Source organism: Moschus berezovskii, chromosome 12 (assembly GCF_049115385.1).
Source record: "Moschus berezovskii isolate FMDL1 chromosome 12, NW_MosBer_1.0, whole genome shotgun sequence".
Taxonomy (NCBI): Eukaryota; Metazoa; Chordata; class Mammalia; order Artiodactyla; family Moschidae; genus Moschus; species Moschus berezovskii.
The window spans coordinates 59,830,318-59,850,672 of record NC_142471.1 but is presented as its reverse complement, the minus strand read 5'-3'; the positions used below and the strand labels follow the sequence as shown (position 1 = coordinate 59,850,672).

The 20,355-nt window shown below is 36.2% G+C and overlaps 1 protein-coding gene across 1 annotated transcript in view; it reads right to left on the bottom strand.

The window, feature by feature from the left end:
- The window catches only part of KIF11 (kinesin family member 11), a 39,978-nt gene that overhangs the window by 18,523 nt on the left and 1,100 nt on the right, over nucleotides 1–20,355 (bottom strand). Inside the window, exons 2-14 of the mRNA XM_088842142.1 lie at nucleotides 16,519–16,651; nucleotides 16,190–16,287; nucleotides 16,027–16,105; nucleotides 14,763–14,948; nucleotides 14,517–14,641; nucleotides 12,198–12,288; nucleotides 11,382–11,624; nucleotides 9,509–9,604; nucleotides 5,943–6,031; nucleotides 4,643–4,730; nucleotides 2,986–3,174; nucleotides 1,874–2,081; nucleotides 857–1,029 (exon numbers count right to left, since the gene is read on the bottom strand). Of these exons, the coding sequence (XP_088698268.1) occupies nucleotides 857–1,029; nucleotides 1,874–2,081; nucleotides 2,986–3,174; nucleotides 4,643–4,730; nucleotides 5,943–6,031; nucleotides 9,509–9,604; nucleotides 11,382–11,624; nucleotides 12,198–12,288; nucleotides 14,517–14,641; nucleotides 14,763–14,948; nucleotides 16,027–16,105; nucleotides 16,190–16,287; nucleotides 16,519–16,651 (1,798 nt within the window). The remainder of the gene's footprint in view (nucleotides 1–856; nucleotides 1,030–1,873; nucleotides 2,082–2,985; nucleotides 3,175–4,642; nucleotides 4,731–5,942; nucleotides 6,032–9,508; nucleotides 9,605–11,381; nucleotides 11,625–12,197; nucleotides 12,289–14,516; nucleotides 14,642–14,762; nucleotides 14,949–16,026; nucleotides 16,106–16,189; nucleotides 16,288–16,518; nucleotides 16,652–20,355) is intronic.

Genomic DNA, 20,355 nt, shown 5'->3' with positions numbered 1-20,355 from the left:
TACCAGTGAGCTTTTAACTTTGTCAAATTTGGGAGACTAAAGAAATCTACCTAATAATGTCACGTAAGTACTGAATTTAGGCAGAATGTAGGCTAACATGAGCAGTATTTACTTGGAAAATGTTTAACAAATATTGTTAAACTCAAAAAGGGAGGTAGAGAGCCTATATAGAGGGAAAAACTAAAATAAGTTATAGGCCCAAGAACTTCCTAGACAAATGATATAATTACAAAATAAAGGGTATAAAGAAATCAAGTGTGGAGAAGGTAAACAACATTGTGTAATTAGATGACTGGTTTCTAGAGAATTATGGGGAAAAGCCTCACAGTTACAGGTCAGAACGACTTGATTACACATATTGGACCCCACAAATTGTTATGTATGTTCCCCAAATTCTATAAGTCATTTTTCTTACATGTTTTTCTGTATTTCTGTAGTTTTAAAATTAACTACTTAATATACCCTTCAGGTTGGGTCAGTATAACATTAGCATGACTACTCCAGGACCCTTAAGAAAAAGATAACTGATCAATTTCTGAGCCAGCTAACAAGTCATAGTTCCCCTGAATTCTTGTGGAGCTAAACCTACAACTCTTTCTAGTTATTGAAAGGCATATGAACTCCTACACTCTATGTTACAGAATATAAGTGAAAAAAGTTTTGAAGGTTATAATATGCTATTGGAAATTAATCTTTCTGGGAGGAAAAAAACAATGAAGAGACCTGTCTTTAAAAATATAAACCTACTCTATTAAAGTAATCTGTTTACCACTGTGTCTAGTAAAGCTTAAGATGAAAGAAGAGCAGTTAACATTGTTTTTGGAGACTTATCAAATATAATGAAAGATTTACTAACAATCAATTCCTGAAGTACAGTTTTACTTTCTGCTGCTAACGACTGTTCTTTCGATATCATATTAGAAATCTGAGAAGCAAGTGTAGACACATTTTCTGGAATCAATGTGAGAGATCCAAGTGCTGTTGTCGTAATAGTGTCTAATGCAGAGACACTAGAAGTCAGCAGGTTACCTACACCAAAAAGAAAAAAGATGTAAACTTGGACATAAATATATTTAAACACAAATACAATCTTGGCAAAATTTATATCCCTGTTGTGGAAATTTGTAACAAATAAGCTTAAAATAATTGACTCACTACATGGAATTAAACATAAATTATGTTCTATAGTATTCAGGAAGCACTTGGCACATCTGTAAGTGTATCAGACCTGAAACTGTAACTTAGTGTAAGAGTCAGAATAATCTAAAAATTAATCTCTAACTAAAAGTAATATACAGTATTACTGTAACAAAAAGGATTAAAGAAGAGAAACTAGAAATCAATAAAAAAATTTTTTAGTGGTCAGCTTAGAGTGACTAGACTCTAAGTGATCTTTTAAATTTTTCATGTCTGCATCTTCCAAATTTTCTATAGTGAAAATAATACAGTTTTGAAATTAGTCTCACACTAAACACAATAAGACTGGAATAAGAAATGCTTGAACTAAAGATGGTACTGATGAAATTATTTGCAGGGCAGTAAAGGAGACAAAGATGTAGAGAACAGACTTATGGACATGGGCAGGAGGAGGAAGGAGAGGGTGAGATGTATGGAAAGTAAGGTGGAAATATATTACCATATGTAAAAATAGATAGCCAGTGGGAATTTGCTATATGACTCAGGGAACTCAAACAGGGGCTCTGCAACAACCTAGAGAGGTGGAATGGGGAGGGAGATGGGAGGGAGGTTTAAGAGGAAGGGGACATATGTATACCTATGGCTCATTCATGTTGATGTTTGGCAGAAACCAACAAAATTCTGTAAAGCAACTATCCTTCAATTAAAAAAAAAAAAGAGAAATGTTTGTACTTACCAAACAAGGTCTTGTGAACTTCTAGCATGGCCTTTTGTTTTCTGCTGCCATCCTTAATTAATTCTTCCATATTATTAAACAGACTATTCAAGTTTTTGCCAAAAACATCTTGAGCTTCTGCGTTATGCTGATCAACTGCCTTCTTACGATCCAGTTTAGAATGGAGACCAAATACATCTTTTGTAGTTTCTTCAACTGTGTCAAGCAACTATATATGATTTTTAAAAATAAGTGTTGATAAGACGGATATAACAAAAGCAATCTAGTGAAAATATCTGTGCTTCATTAAAGACTTCTAAAAAGAACTAGCAAATTTTATATATAGTATCAGAAGAAATTTTTAAATTCATACCAATGTTTATTTCTCCTCCACTAGCTATCTAGACAAGGAAAACTAATTTTGCCAATCAATTTGAATAATTATGCTCCCTCACAATTTTTCCCCAATATGTGTTACTAAGGCAGGAGACCATGGTTCAATCCCTGGGTCAGGAAGATCTGCTGGAGAAGGGATAGGCTACCCACTCCAGTATTATTGGGCTTCCCTTGTGGCTCAGTTGGTAAAGAATCTACCTTAAATGAGGAAGACCGGGGTTCGATCCCTGAGTTGGGAAGATCACCTGGAGAAGGAAAAGGCTACCCACTCCAGATGGCCTGGAGAATTCCATGGACTGTACAGTCCATGTGGTCACAAAGAGTGGACAGGATTGAGTGACTTTCACTTTCATATGTTACTAATTTCCAAAGGATACACCTAATAAAAAAGTGAGTACTTTCAACATCGTCCATCATTAGAAGATACTAAATTCTTGATGACTAGTCTCAACCATGACCACAGGTAAAGCAGTACGACACCATTATTCTAAACATCCACAAGTTATATTAAAGTCAGGTTCTATTTTCAAAACTTTAGGAATAGATTTTTCTTAAATAAACATCTCCAGTGAAGAAAATCTAGATGAAATAGTAAAATAATGTTTCTTAAATGGACAGAAGTATCATTTGGAATGAGTAAATAAAATTTCACAATTTCTTAGCTTATGCTAAGAAAGTTACTTCTACCCATTCTTTAACTTTTTTAACGCGACTACAAATAAAAACAAAAGACAAACCCTGTTGGCAGCATCATGAAGTCTCTCCTCAGTACTTTCCAAAGCCGAGGTGATATATTCTTCTTCAACAAGCTGTAATTTAGTTTCCTTCAAATGTCTTTGAGTGGTTTCAAGTTCCTGTGTTTTACTTTGCAGGTCAGATTTGCACTGGTTAAGTTCATTTTTACTATCCATAAACAATTCTGTAACCTACATATAACATATGAAACATTTTTGTTTTAGAATTTAAAAACGCCGAACTGGTCACTGACACACCTTGCTAGTTCATAATACTAAAAGAACCAAACAATTTCCATATAAAAGTTGTAACAAGTTACCAGGTAGGTTAGAACATTTCATATGGTAACTGGTTTCTTCCTATAACTACTACTACTGGTGGTCCAGTAGTTAGGACTCTGCGTGTCCAGTGCTATGGGCACAGGTTTGATCCCTGGTCAGGGAATTCAGTTCAGTTCAGTCGTTCAGTCACGTCCGACTCTTTGCAACCCCATGAATCACAGCACGCCAGGCCTCCCTGTCCATCACCAACTCCTGGAGTTCACTCAAACTCATGTCCATTGAGTCGGTGATGCCATCCAGTCATCTCATTCTCTGTCGTCCCCGTCTCCTCCCGCCCCCAATCCCTCCCAGCATCAGAGTCTTTTCCAGTGAGTCAACTTGTCGCATGAGGTGGCCAAAGTATTGGAGTTTCAGCTTTAGCATCAGTCCTTCCAATGAACACCCAGGACTGGTCTCCTTTAGAATGGACTGGTTGGATCTACTTGCAGTCCAAGTTCAGTTCAGTTCAGTTCAGTTCAGTCGCTCAGTCGTGTCCGACTCTCCGCGACCCCATGAATCACAGCACGCCAGGCCTCCCTGTCCATCACCAACTCCCGGAGTACACTCAAACTCATGTCCACAGAGTCGGTGATGCCATCCAGCCATCTCATTCTCCGTTGTCCCCTTCTCCTCCCGCCCCCAACCTTTCCCAGCATCAGAGTCTTTTCCAGTGAGTCAACTCGACGCATGAGGTGGCCAAAGTACTGCAGTTTCAGCTTTAGCATCAGTCCCTCCAATGAACATCCAGGATTGATCTCCTTTAGAATGGACTGGTTGGATCTCCTTGCAGTATAAGGGACTCTCAAGAGTCTTCTCCAACACCACAGTTCAAAAGCATCGATTCTTCGGCAATCAGCCTTCCTCACAGTCCAACTCTCACATCCATACATGACCACGGGAAAAACCATTGCCTTGACTAGACGGACCTTGGTTGGCAAAGTAATGTCTCTGCTTTTTAATATATTATCTAGGTTGGTCATAACTTTCCTTCCAAGGAGCAAACGTCTTTTAATTTCATGGCTGCAATCAGCATCTGCAGTGATTTTGGAGCCCAAAAAAATAAAGTCTGACACTGTTTCCACTGTTTTTCCATCTATTTCCCATGAAGCGATGGGACCAGAGTCCAAGGGTATGTGTCAAATAGAATAACTTCTTCAAAAAAGACTCACTTCTTCATTATCACTAACGATAATTTAAAAAAAAACTGTGATACAACTTAATTTTAGTTTGGAGGTCATCAAGAAAAAAAATCTTAAAAAATATCAGGTCCCTCACATTCTGAAATTGCCTTTTAATACTTGCTTTTTACATGACAGTCAATACAGTTTTGAACGCTTACCCTATTTAGCTCTTCCTCAACAGCAGCAATTTTTTCAACCAATTCTACAATTTGTTCCTCTTGAACAGTTAGTTTTCCACTCATAGCTCTAAAATAAAATTTAAAAGGATTTTAACAGTGAATATTGTTTCCTAATGCCTATAAAATTTACTCTAACACAACTGAGGCAATTACATGTCATCTCTACTGTTTATCACTATCATGATAATGATGCCTAAGTTCAATAAGCAAAAGATACAAAGTGCAAAAGACAAATATATTCTTTGTCTTAGGTTTATAAACAGACTGTTTTTCTTGTTTTCTCCATTTTGAAACTAAGAATCCCTACTGATTACAGGGGAAAAAAAACGTATAGGTATATAAAATTTGAGAAGCTACAAAGGTGACAGAGGACAATAACCCACATAAAGCAGAGGTAGGGGATACAACTAGGTGTCTATAATCAGGAATATGAAGAATAATAAGCAAGACAGGCAGAATCCTGAAAAGGCTTGTGGTGTGAAAGCATCAGGTCTCACAGAAGGAAGGGGTAAGATAAGGGCCTAGAAAACTAAAGTATGTATACAGGGCAATTAAACCTCCTGCCCCCACCATACAGAGCCCAATACACACCCCAACACACATACCACTATCACACCACCACAAAAGTCCTCATGAGACAAACGATTCTTCTCTAGAGCACAGCTTCTCAGCTTTAGTACTACTGACATTTTGCACCAGGCAATTCTGGTCTGCATTAATGAGCCTCTCTGATCTCTTGAGATTAGCAAGTGTCAGAAGCGAGTGCTGCTGTTTGCATTCTTCTAATTCCTTCATAACTACCAACCATTTTCTATTCCACATTGTGCTTAAATGACAAAGAATTTTAAGAATGTAGATTTCCTCAAACTATTTGCTAGAGACATTGATTAAAAGAAAAGATAAAGTTGAGGTGGTAAAAGAAGAGAGTTCATTCTAACAGTCTTTTCAGTTCTTTATTGGAAACAGCTATTCAAAGTAGATGAGCTATTTGAAATGCTTTCCTATATTAAATGTATAAGAGGAATGCAACATTGTTATTAAATGAATGATATAATTTAGGTAAATAATTTTTAACTGAAGTATAATTGACTTACAATATTACATTAGTTTTGGGTGTACAACATAGTGATCTGATGATACTCTTATACATTCATTACAAAATGATCACCACATTAAGTCTAGTTACCAGCTGTCACCACACAAAGGTAGTACAATACTACTGACTACACTCCCTATGCTGTACATTCTTAGAAATTAATTTCCATAACCAAGGGCTTACCTAAAATTTTCTTCTGAAATGTACACTCCATTTTTTTCACGAGCTGCAGCAAGATCCCGTTTCAGACGCTCTATCTCTTCTGTATATTCCTATGCAAGAAGAATGTTGTGTCAGTAGGACTTCACTTTTTTTTCATTCAGTTTGGGGAAGATTTATATATATATATATATATTTTTTTATTTAATAAATGGTACAAAGCACAATGCCAAAAACATTAACAGTTAAAATTTCACCAAATGAAAAAATACTATAGAATACACAGTTGCAAAAAGCTACATTAAGTTATTTTACAACTGCCTCAAGCTGCAAAAAGAAAAAAAACCCAATGCCATACCTAAGTTATCCCTCTCTCAAAATAATGCCATTTATATTATAAACCACGAGCTCCCCATCAAAAGACAGGAACTGCTTTTGTTAATTCATATATATATATATGTATATATGTATATGACTGTATCACTTTGCTATACACCTGAAAGAAACACAACACTGTAAATAAAATATAGTACAATATAAAATAAAAATAAGTAAGATCTTTGGGGCTTTACACTGAGTTACAGTTCCTATCAGAGGGAAAGATTTATAATAAATAAAACAAAGTTAGCCCTCTTATCTTTTTTAAAGCACAAAAATATGTGATTAAAAAGTTACAACCTTTTCATTCAATATTAATATAGTTAGAATAAAGTTAATAGCTTTCAGTCATTATAAAAATACAGGCTTCTGAAGAAGAAAACAACCCCCAGTAGCCAGGTCTCCAAATCTCATCTCACACTGAAAGGAACCAGGGTTTCTTAGGGAAGTGTCTGACTCCAGGATTGGGGCCAGAAACATTCAAGATGAACCTGGAACATCTTGTAAAACAAAACAGGAAGGAAGCAAAGAAGGAAGCTTAGGCCAACAAAAAAGACTCAAGAACCCACTGAAAAGGTACCCAATGGCCAGAGAAGGAATAATCTGAACGTCAGTGAGGTTATTAACTACAGTTGTTAGCACAAATATTCTAAATCCATGAGTTTATAATAATGCTAAGAAAGCTGGGAAACCAACCCATTATTCTCAAAACTGTCAAAGGAAATGAATCAAGCATTTGTCCTGTCTTTCCTATAAGAACTACAGCCTTGAGCTGAGGGAATGTTCCTCTTTACAGAGTTAGTCCAGCAGTCAACTAAGGAAGAACAATTCGAAAATTATTGTTTTGCAACCCTTAAAGAACTAGTGGATCAGGTCATTTGAATATAATCAATCCCTTACCAAAAAAAGGGAAAGAACCAGATATTATGTGCTTCCAAGTGGGAGAATATACCACCAATTATGAAGTATTTTGGCCAAAAATATATAAATAAGATAAAACCTGACTCTATCAAGCCTCAAAATCCAACTACTAATTTATGGCAAACCTTATTTGGATCCTAAAACAAAATATTAAAAGTCTACATTGAAACAACTGGAATATTAAACAATGACTAAATATTTTATCATAATAAATTACTGTTAAATATTTTTAGATTTAATAATAGCAATAGGGTTCAAAAATTCAAGTGTCTAAAATAAAATGAATGCTTATAAAAGAGCATGGCTTTTAAAAAATAATGAATATAAAAATCACTGTAGTTTTTCTCAGATCCTGACAATTTTGACACCTTTTATCAAGAGAGGTTTGCTCATATAAGCTTCCTTTTAAACAGTCTGATTCCAAGAGTTATTATAAAGCTACAGTAATTAAAACTGTGGTATTAGTGAGGGACAGACATAAATCAATGTAACAGAATAGAAAGCCCAGCCATTTTGGAAAACAACTTGGCAGTTCCTGAAAAAAAAAAAAAAGAAAACTTATATTCAATTACCATACAACACAACAATTATACTCTTCGGCAATTATCTCAGAAAAATGAAAATTTGCTGCTGCTAAGTGACTTCAGTCATGTCCGACTCTGTGCGACCCCATAGACGAAGCCCACCAGGCTCCCCTGTCCCTGGGATTCTCCAGGCAAGAACACTGGAGTGGGTTGCCATTTCCTTCTCCAATGTGTGAAAGTGAAAAGTGAAAGTGAAGTCGCTCAGTCCTGTCCGACCTTTAGCGACCCCACGGACTGCAGCCTACCAGGCTCCTCCATCCATGGGATTTTCTAGGCAAGAGTACTGGAGTTGTACACAAATTACTATAAACAAATATGATCAAAGCAGTTTTATTTTCAACTGTGAAAAACTGAAATCAGCCCATATGTCTTTCACAGGTGAATCTGACAACAAACTATGTGTGGTATATACATGTGCCGTGCTGTGCTGTGCTTAGTCACTCAGCTGCGTCTGACTCTTTGCTACCCCATGGACTATAGCCCACCAGGCTCCTCTGTCCTTGGGGATTCTCCAGGCAAGAATACTGGAGTAGGTTCCCATGCCCTCCTCCAGGGGATCTTCCCAACCCAGGTATCAAACCCAGGTCTCCCTCATTTCAGGTGAATTCTTCAGTCTGAGCCACCAGGGAAGCCCAAGAATACTGGAGTAGGTAGCCTATCCCTTCTCCAGGGGATCTTCCTGACCCATGAATTGAACTGGGGTCTTCTGCATTGCAGGCGGGTGGTATATACATACCATGGAATATTTCTCAGCATTAAAAGGTAAAGATCTATTGATATGCACCACTCAGGTTAACCTCCAGGGAATTATGCTGAGTGATAAAAGCAATCCCCAAAGTTTACATACTGTATGATTCCATTCAATAATACTCTTAAAATGACAAAGGTTTAGGAATAGAGAACAGATCATTGGATAACAAAGATTAGGAACCGGAGGTCAGAGTGCGAAGGAAGTGATTGTAAAAGGGCAACGAAGAATCCTTGCTGTGATGGGACTGTTCAGTATCTTGACTGTGGTAGTGGCTCCACGAACCTACACATAACAAAACTGTATAGAACTAAACAGACACACATGAGTATCAGGAAAATTGAAGAATAAGACCAATGAATTGCTATTAACGGTGTCCCTACAGTGATTTTACTATACAGTTTAATAAAATGTACAAAGGATCTCTCTGTATTACTTCTTTCAACTGCATGTGAATCTATAGTTGTCTCAATAGAAACAAAAAAAAACCACTACCAATAAAAGGAAAAGACAAGCCAGACTGGGAGGAAATATTAACAAATTATTTCATAAAGGACAGTATCTAGAAAATATGAACAATCCTTTACAACTTCATAAAAAGACAACCCAATTAAAAACTGGCAAAGAATTTAAATAGACATTTCACAAACGAAGATATACATATGGATAATAAGCATGTGAAAAGATGCTGAATATCACTATTCATTAAGGAAATGTTAATTAAAACTGCACTGAAGTACCATTATCACTTAAATTTTACTGACTGGATAGAGCTTGTAAGGTCACCTATCAGTATTAGAAAAAGCATTTTAACACACAGGGTATTTAGTTCAAACCATTAAATGAAAAGCTTTATGAAAGGCAATTTAATACATTTTTAAAAACAATGATCTATTTCAGTTCCTCATTTTCACATTTGTGAAACAAATTTATATTACTCCACAAAAATTCACAATTACCTTAATCAGAGCTTTCTTGGTGAGTTTCTGGTTAACCTCAGGCTTATTGAGTATGTTCTTTGCTCTATGAGCATATTCCAATGTACTCAGAGTTTCCTGTGATGAAAAGAAAAGGCCAATTACTGAAGATATGAGAATAATGTATTTGTTACCTAAAATGTACTATACAATAACGTAATAATTTTTGGTTATATCTAATATAAACATTTACCCACTAATACTACTATACCCAACCTTTAAAAACAAGGAATGTTCTTAAAGCAACTATACTCCAATTAAGTAAATAAATAAGACAGAGGACTGTTTAAAACATCCTTATTTTTTACTCTTCAAGTTTCAGGGTCTTTAACTTTACTACAATTTAATCTAATAATTTTTTGCTTTAGTCTTCAGTTCAGTTCAGTTCAGTCGCTCAGTCGTGTCCAACTCTCCACGACCCCATGAGTCACAGCACACCAGGCCTCCCTGTCCATTACCAGCTCCCGGAGTTCACTCAAACTCATGTCCATCGAGTTGGTGATGCCATCCATCCATCTCATTCTCTGTCGTCCCCGTCTCCTCCCGCCCCCAATCCCTCCCAGCATCAGAGTCTTTTCAAGTGAGTCAACTTGTCACAAGAGGTGGCCAAAGTATTGGAGTTTCAGTTTTAGCATCAGTCCTTACAATGAACTCAATGAATTTCATCGACTGATGAATAAACAAAATGTCCTATATCCATATTATTCACCCACAAAAAGGAATGAGTTCTGATACCTGCTGCAACATGGATGAACACTGAAAACATTATGCTACATGAAAGAAGCCAGTCACAAAAGAACACTTACTGTGTGATTCCATTTATATAAAATATTCAGAATAAGCAAAGATATAGATTAAAGAAAGTAGATTAATAGTGACCTAGGCCACCTCATGTGATGAGCTGACTCACTGAAAAAGACTCTGATGCTAGGAGGAATTGGGGGCAGGAAGAGAAGGGGATGACAGAGGATGAGATGGCTGGATGGCATCACCGACTTGATGGACATGAATTTGAGTGAACTCCAGGAGTTGGTGATGGAGAGGGAGGCCTGGCGTGCTGTGATTCATGGGGTCGCAAAGAGTCGGACACGACTGAGCGACTGAACTGAGGGCTAGAAATGGAAACTGATGGGGAGTGACTGCTAATAGGTTACAGAGCTTCTTCTAGGATAAAAATGTTTAGATTTTGGTGACAGTTGCATAGCTCAATGAATATAGTAAAATCACCTAATTATATACTTTCAATGGATGAATTTTATAGTATACAAATCATTTCTCAACAAAAATAGTTTTTAAAATGAAAGAGGAGTTAAGAGACTTCATAAAAGCTTTTCTAATTCCGTTTAAAGAAGATAATCCGGTAAAATTAAAGTAAACTTTATCATCTTTGCTGTTTTTCTTGGTTTTCCTACCTGTACCCCCACTTCCAGCCCCATCTTTAGTGATCTCTAAGCAGCCTCTAAAGCACTAGTATTCGCTTAATCCACTTCTAGGGCCTCAATTAAACCATCCACTGCTAATGACCACAGCAATTATCTTTGAAGACTGGAAAAATACAACTAAGTAACTAGCTTTTTAAGATTGAAAACTGCCAGGAAGGAGAAAGACAATTTTTCAGTGGTGTTCTCCTCTATGTATTCACCACATACGATGTCCAGATTATCTTTACTGTAGTACAGAATGAATGAAGCCAATTAGTGAACTCTAAAAATATTATACATGATAGTTAGGGAATTCTCTGGCAGTCTAGTGTTTAGGACTCCAAATTTTCACTGCTGACGGCCCAGGTTCAATCCCATGTTGAAAACTAAGATCCCACGCAGCACAGCCAAAAAAATGATAGTTAAGACCTTACCTCCAGATTGAGAGATGCAGGAGAAACTGTTGCAATGATAGATGTTCTTGTACGTCCCCCAAGAGAGTCCTGGAGGATTCTAGTCAGTTTAGATTCTCGATAAGGAACATGAGGTGTTCTCTCTACAAGAGCAGTAATAACCCTTCCCAGAGTCAACAGGGACTGATTGATATTTCCAGCTTCCCGAGCTCTCTTGTCAACTGCTCCAGAACGGCCAATGTTCTCACTGCCTGCAAGATCAACCTTGAATTTTAAAAATAAAAATAGGTCCTCAGTCTATGGATTTGGAATAGAAGACTTTCATTCTCATATTATACATAAAGATATTAAACAGCCAATAAAATAAAGTTCTATAAATAACAACCCACTACAAAACCAAAAACCCAGTGACTACAAAAGTATTGTCTCTAAATACACAATTTTCAAACTGCTCTATGAGGTGATAAAGAAGAAACAGTGGAACAGAACTACCATTTGACTTAGCAATCCCACTTCTGGGTATGTATGCAAAGAAAATGATATCACTATCTCAAGAAATATCTGCACTCCCACGTTCACTGCATTGTTAATGATAAACAAGGTATGGAAACAGCCTAAGTACCCACTGACGAATGAATAAAGATGTGACATGATGTGCATGCACACGCACACACACACACACACACTCGAATATTATTCAGCCATGATAAAGGATATCCTGCTACATTGTACATTTTAAATACATAATTTTATTTGTCAGTTATACCTCAATAAAACTAAAAAAACAAACAAAAAAGCCCTGAAAGAATGAACAGTGGTATTACAGTTGATGCTTACCAAGTTCAGCTTTCCAATTTTAACAAGTTCCTCTCCATCAATTGTAGTTTCTTTCATATGTATTGTAACAGAGAAAACTGAGTGGGATCGACTAGAAAACAAGACCAAATTGCCCAATCATTATAATACAAAACATTATTTGTTTTCTTTCTATAACATAATGAAAACAGCAAAGAAAGATCTAAATCCACCAGGATAGAGAAAGACAGTATCAGACAGGATATCAGTAAGATTTTGGAAGACAGTGAATAGATAGAATGATGGTAGGTTTTGGTTTTCTTCCTCCTGCTGCCTGCACAGAGGAAACCAATAATAAGCTACCTGAAAACAGCTTAAATGACTTAGAATCCTCAGGCACCTCTGAAAGTTGGATGTGGAATAGTGTTTGAACAGCTGCCTGGTGTGTCAGAAGAGATGGCTTGCAATTGATCTATTTATAAGAACCACTTGAAATATCATTACCTTAAACTCAAACAGCATCAGGCAAGCCACCAGACCACTTCCCCTCAGTGTCAACTGTCCTAAAAGTACATTGCTCTGCCTTGAGAAGGTCACCAGAGACAGGTAGGTCCTTCCTCTGAACAGCACAAATAGTAAGGAGCAGTGTTCACTGAAACACCACAAGTAATCACTGCTAGACTACAAGGTTTTCCAAAGTCCTTCTTATGCTGTATACTGACACTCAACTTTTATCTTAGTGATATAAAACAATACAGACAACCAAAGACAGCATTCCTTTCTGTATCAATATCTGATGAAGAACATTATGTTTGTTAATGTCATTTATGGTTGGAATATGGTAATTTCTAATTTTTTCATTTGTACTTTTCATGTGAATTGGAAAATTTTATAGTATCATTTTTACAAAATTATTTAAGTTATTTTAAATAACAGAAAAAGGGAGAGACACAGGGAAAAATATAAACTATAGATTTGAATTATAAAATATATCTCATGTCTTCCTACCATTATTTGCCCATTCCTAATTCAAGATAATAGAATTAATGCTATTAAGCATAAAAATCAATTCTGATTTTGGAAAACTGAATCACGTTTCCTTTACCACATACATTGATAAGAAGATATCTTTACTCCAGTCTTCAGTGAAAATTAGGAAATTTTAAATTATTCAAATTTACAGAATAATGGGAATTTTCTATTTCAGAGAAAGTATTTAGAGAAAGAAATTTTCTTAAATTCATTCTTCCAAAGTCTAAATCAAGTTAAGTTATAAAGCAAACATTTAATTCAAATGGAAACTTCATTCTATGATTTGTTTATAACTCCATTTTTAATGGAAAGATATTATAGGAAATTTAAATTATAAAATCACCCATAATTCCATGATACTGATTACTTTCATGTTATGCTATTTTTCTTCTTTCTTTAAATACACACATATTTATATAGAGCTACAATTATAATTGCTATAGCATATTATAGAAATGTCCAACTATAAGAGAGCAAGACCTCAAAGTTATTTTGCAGTTCAGGGAAAATGATATTCAGGTAAGTTTAACTACCTGATGTAACATATTTTTAACTGCAGAACTGGAACTAAGCACAAATATCTAACTCCTAACCTACAACTTTTTCAATTACATTCTGATGTTTCCTTCAAAGACGAGCAAAAAAAAAAATAACCTGATTTGGTAAAGTGCATCTGTAGAGTCTGGGATTCATCTTACAAGGGATACTATCAAATATGCCTCTTTCTCCCCTTGAAAGCCTGTATTAGTGATCATGTGTGTGTTCTATTAGGGATCATGTGTCTTCCTACATTAAAATGAAGGCATTTGAGAAGAAAAAAGTCATGTTGTACAACCTAAATATATAAAATTTTGTCATTTATACCTCGATTAAGCTGGGGGGGGGGAGAAACAGGCCATTTGGTTTTCTTCTAATCTTTACTCAAATAAGGGATTTTCAAACTGTATTCTAAGTATCCTTAGGGGCTCCAGAAAAATACTCAGGGCAAATCTCCTGAAGGCTGAGGAGGTAAGCCCCTGAGTATCCCACTGTCAAATCAACTACCCCAGCCACATTTTAATCAGGGCTCCCATGTATAACTTCATTTGGGAAAAGAAATCTTCTACTTAAAAAAACTTAATAATTCTGCTCAAGTTCAACTTGTCCTTGTCCTCCTTTCAACATTCTCCCAATACTGGTGTTCTCCTTATAAACCTCAAGGCAAGCAATCCAGCACACAATCTAGATGTGTGACTCACATACCTTGACACTCCCCAATTTGATTTCCCAAGTTTGGATATTCTTCTTGAAAACAAAATGTAGCAGTGGGGGAAACAAGGGCTTTCTCACCTAGAGTAGGCGTTCATCAGAGTTGCTGCGGTTGTCCTTTTTGCTGCCCCCTTCTCCAAAATTTGATAGACTTCATCCTTGTTGTGTACTGTAATTTCTTCTAAACCTTTGATTATCACTCCCCTCTGACCAAATATCAGAAGAGCACCCATTATATTGGTTAAAAAGAAAAAAAATATATATATATATCTCAAAATATCACATATTAACATTTGGAGACATTTCATTGTCAAAGACTCAAGTTACCTTGTTACGGGGATCATCAAACATCTGCAGTCTCTCAGAAACATCAGAAGACGGATTAAGGAGATCAAAGAGTTCTTCATTATAGATTTCCAATAGCGACACTTTCACTGAAAATTCAGTACCATTATCAGTAAGTTTCTCAAAAATTTGATGAAGAGTACGTGGAATTATACCAGCCAAAGGATCCTGAAATTATAATATTAATAAAGACTTAAAGAATACCATTTCCTGCAATAGTTAAAACACATATATAACAAGAGCCTCCTTTATAGTATATTTAAACATAAATATGTCAAAACAGGTTTAAAAAAAAATTTTAAAACTAACCTAATGTTAAAGAAGCCAAATCATTTACAAGCCATTTACAACAATCTGTTCAATAACAATTATTCTTCCTTATACCTTCCACAAGTCTGTCATTCCAGTCAGCTACTTCATGCCTGAGCATTGTACAGAAACCAACTGAATCAAGTTCCTTATAAAGCCAAGTTCAATAATCCTCTCCAACTTTTCTCATGAGAACATAATACCATTCTTTTAATCAGAAAAGTGGCTCATCTAACAGTATATTCCCTAATTCCGACATAAAACAAAGTTGTTTCTCAAATGTCTAAGTATCCTTAATAAAACTTATGACTCTAAATTTTGAAACTGTGCTTTAAGCCTAGTCTATATTTTCTATGATTACAATTCCATAACACTACTACCCACGCATAAAGTAAGTTAATGCCCCAACCACTAGAAGAAAGGATCTACCTAAATGTTGGTAATTTGGAAAATATTAGTAATTAAACTCATTTAGGTTTAAACACATTTCTTTGTGAAATGTACTATGTGCTTTCTATAATCTTCAGCAATACAGTGATCTTAATTTCACACTCAAAGTCATCATTAATAAAGTACCATACTGCTCCCATGCTTGTGCTAACTTTACAAGACTCACTCCCTCACTGCAAAGCCTTCCTCTTTAAGTCCTACTCACATTACACTTTCCCACAATAGTCTGCTCCAATTCTCTGTCCCAAAGAGACCCTTCTCTCACCTAACTATACCATATGTATTGCTCCTCTCTCTCCAGTAAGACTTTATGTTTCTTAAACAGAATCCATTACATATACTTTAATATCACTATACTAGTAGTTTATCCTAAATTCATGTTTGACATGGTACTCTGATCTATTTCAGACAGAGGCATCCAACCAAGTTTTATTCAGCTGCACTTGAGCCACTTTAGAGACAGAAGTCTGATATAAACAATAAATACCTCTTCCCAAGTATACTCTTCATTAGGGGACCTTTCACCTTCCATTGTAAAGGTTTTTCCAGTGCCGGTTTGGCCATATCTGTCAAAATTAACAGAAGTGTTAAACAAAAAAAATGATTACATGCATCTAAAACTTTTCATCAATTTGAAGTGTTTCACTCACGCAAAAATAGTGCAATTATAGCCCATAATAACTTCATCCAGAATTGGACAAACAACACTTCGGTAAACATCAATTTGTTTAGTATTTGCTCCAAAAACCTAGCCAAAAAACAAAAGGCATTTCTTAAAAAGAAAAAAAAAAAAAACTTCAAAATTACCTTAATAATTGTTTTTAATATATTAACTTATCCAGCCCACTAGAAACCATTTGACAACTCAGAGGATGAACTGAAATTTCTAACTATACCAGAACCTACAGAAAATATACATACTAGGATAATTTTACATTAGTGGATAATAAGAAATAGCAGCACTTTAGGAAGTAAGTACCATATCAAAAGTATATGTTTTCCTTGAGCTTTTGTCCGCCAGGCCTCCAGTTCGAACACTAACTTCTTTCCGCACATGATCACATTCTACTACCGAATGGGCATTAGCTTTCCGCTCTGTCAAATTAAATGGTCTGTAAAATGAAACACACAAGGTTATTCAAGAACTCTTTTTTAAAAAAACTTTTTATTTTGTATTGGGGTATATATAACCAATTAAAACTGTTGTTATAGTTTCAGGTAAACAGCTAAGGGACTCGGTCATACAGTCCATTCTCCCCCAAACTCCTCTCCTATCCAGGCTGCCACTTAACATTAAGCAGAGTTCTATGTTCTTGTGGTTATCCATTTTAAATATAGAAGTGTGTCCATGTCGATCCACAACTCCCTAACTATCCCTTCTCCCCAGCAACCACAAGTTCATTCTCTAAGTCTGTGAGTCTGTTTTGTAAATACGTTCACTTAAGAATTAAGAACTCTTAGTTATCAGATTACTGATGACATTTTTGTTAATATCTCAGACAAGAACAATGGGAAGTTTTAACCACACTGTTGGTGACAGAGATTAAATGGGGCCTAAATGACACTGCTAGAGCAGACAGAAGAATTTTAAGGGTTTCAACTGCCAGAAGTAAAATTAGTTTAAAAAGTTTTGAAAGATATGTACAATTCTGACAGTTTCTTGGAGTAGATGCTAAGAGAATTAATTTGTAAAAAGTGTGAAACTTATTCTTCAGAATTCTATTTCCACTGTTCTTAGAATCCGGCCAAGTTAGGTTATGATGTATTAGAAAGAACATGCCAAATTTGCATCCAAAATATTAACTTGCCAAGGGATAACTGGCACAAAATAAAAAATACATTAAAATAATGACTAATACATAGAGCACTTACTACGTGCCAGGTACTCACTGTTCCAAGTGTTTCACATGTGTTAATTCAGTTTGTCCTCAAGACACTGAGGTCTAGTGGGGAACATAAAACAAGTGATTATAAGAGAGATGATGTTTAGTAAGGGGAAGTAAAAGGTGCTGTAGGAACATACAGCAGAAACTTAATGCGGCCTTGATTAGGACAGAGCAGGATAGAGGAGGCGTGATGGGAAAGACTCCATGTGAAGTAAAATAAGATAAATGCCTCCTTAGGCATTTCAGTAGAATGAGGACTCTTCATCCAGTCCGCCTGGGCAATGGAGCCCTTTGTGCCTGTCTCCTCATTTGAAAATTAAAAGGTTGGTAATAGTACCAACCTCAAAATGTAGGGAAAGAAGTCCTATGTAATTTACTGTTTCCCCAGCATCTACTACTCTACTTAGCAGACTTTTAAATATTAATATCTGTTATACTACACTGCTTAATAAATGTCATCCTCAGGGGAATGAAAAGGGAAGCTAAAAAGAACCACTGTCCACAAAGTAGCATCCATAAGATACTGATACACTTAACACAAATCTGAGCCAAAGGGAGAGGTATTCTTGCCCTGAGTTCACTTTTCCCATTATCACATACTGTGACAGGAAATGTCAAATAGGAAGTTATTTTTCCACTCATCACTAGACTAACCAAACTGCTATTTATGTTAAGAAGGATACCTCAGTGTTTTCTGGCATGCCCCACCTCCATGTCTGAAGACCACATTTGTGATCCTGAGAAATCTAACAGTAATTTCCAAGTAATATCTTGTCATGCTATCATTTGTTAAATGTACTGAAACCTAACAATGCACAAAAGTCACAGTATGCAGAATTGCTCTCCTGTGGTTGAAGCTTTTCCAATTGGTCTAATCTCTTGTCTGGATGTGTGATTAAGTTACCAAATGAATACCATTCAAGTTGTTTGGGCAAAGCAGTAGAAATTCCCACAAATCACACATTCCTAAAAGTTATCAAAGCTACCAAAAAGGACCTTTAGGGACTGTTTATACTGCAATAAAGAGTACTGTCAACCAACTATTTTCCTATCCAGACTTCTTTAATTGGAAATTGTAAGGTTGCTGCTGATGACACTAGCAAAACCATCAATTGTAGTTGGCCTTCCCTGGTGGTCCAGACAGTAAGAATCTGCCTGCAATGCAGGAGACCTGGGTTCAATTTCTGGGTGGGGAAGATACCCTGAAGAAGGGAATGGCTACTCACTTGAGTATTCTTGCCTGGAGATTTCCGTGAACAGAGGAGCCTGGCGGGCTACAGTCTATGTAGTCGCAAAGAGTCATACACAACTAAGGGACTAACACTAATGCTTTCACTACAGTCATATTAAAATTCAAACAACCAAAATGGTAAAGAAAGACTGAGGATTTAAAAAAAAGTCCTGTCCACTATTCACTCATTCACTCCATAAATATTCATACAGCTACTGTAAAGTAAAGAACATCATAAAGACTGTATTCATTGTAATCAAAAAATGAAGTCATCTCTTAAAATTTTGCTGATTTCTTAGGTAAAGATTGCATTCATTGTAATAAAAAACTGAAGTCATCTCTCTTAAAATTTTGCTGATCTCTTGGTGGTTTAGTTACTAAGTCATGTCCAACTCTTGTGACCCCACGGACCATAGCCTGCCAGGCTCCTCTGTCCATGAGATTCTCCAGGCAAGATTACTGGACTGGGTTGCCATTTCCTTCTCCAGAGGATCTTCTGGACCCAGGGATCAAACCCAGGTCTCCTGCATTGTAGGCAGATTCTTTACCAACTGAGCTACGAGGGAAGCCCTCAGGCTGATCTCTTAGGTTATCACAAACTGTTGCCATTAAAAGTTTAAAACTGGGGAAAAAAAAATCAGAGAAGATTATGTGACAGAAACCACATGTAATCTGAAAAGCCTAAAATATTTACTATCTGGGCCCTTTGAGAAAAGATTTGATAACCCTCAAGGGCATAAGTTGTTTATTTAGTAAAGTTTAAGGACACACTGGGCTTCCCAGGTGGCACAGTGGTAAAGAATCCACCTGCCAAGGCAGGAGACGGCAGAGAAACAGGTTCAATCTCTGGGTCAGGAAGATCCCCTGGAGAAGGAAATGGCAACCCACTCCAGTATTCTAGCCTGGGAAATCCCATGAATAGAGGAGCCTGATGGGCTACAGACAATGGGGTCGCAAAGATTCGGAAACAATTGAGCACACACACCACACCACCCCCACACTAAGAACAGAAATCTTTGCAGTAGGAGGGCCATTTGAAAAAGAAAAGGCTAATCTGAAAAGAAAAACATCTCTTTATACTGAAATTATTGTAAACACTGGACACTACCGAAGCACTTTTCATTAGCGATAAAATAAATCTCTTTTAAGTTAAGGCTTTAAATGTACGGAGGTAATAAACATGAAATTCAACTCTTGAGGTAGAAGGGATGCGGAGGGATACAGTGGGATTCTAGTTGTAATGATTCTTCTGTTTCTAAACACAGACGCTTGTTATATTGTTCTTTATAATTTTTTATAGGTCTGACCTATTTTTTAACTAACAATAAAAATGAAGTTAAAGAAAATAAAGCCACATAGAAAAGGTAATACTGCCTGACTTAATTAAATGATCAAAATCATATAAAAATTTGTATTTGAATATGCGCTGGTTTTCTTAATCTTCAAGACAAGTAACTATAAACAGAGACCCCAGAGTGCAATTGATAATTGGCTAGACTTCGGGTTACCACCAAGTGTCTTCTCAGGCACCTACTTTAGAGTTAGCTATTACCTTTGATATATACAACTGAAGCCACCAAAGCTGTGTAGGCAATAACCTAAAAAAGTTTGTTAATACACTTTTAAAATAACCTTTTAATTTTAGAATATGTTTGGATTTACAGAAAAGTTTCTGAGAGTTGGTAGTTTTACATATCAC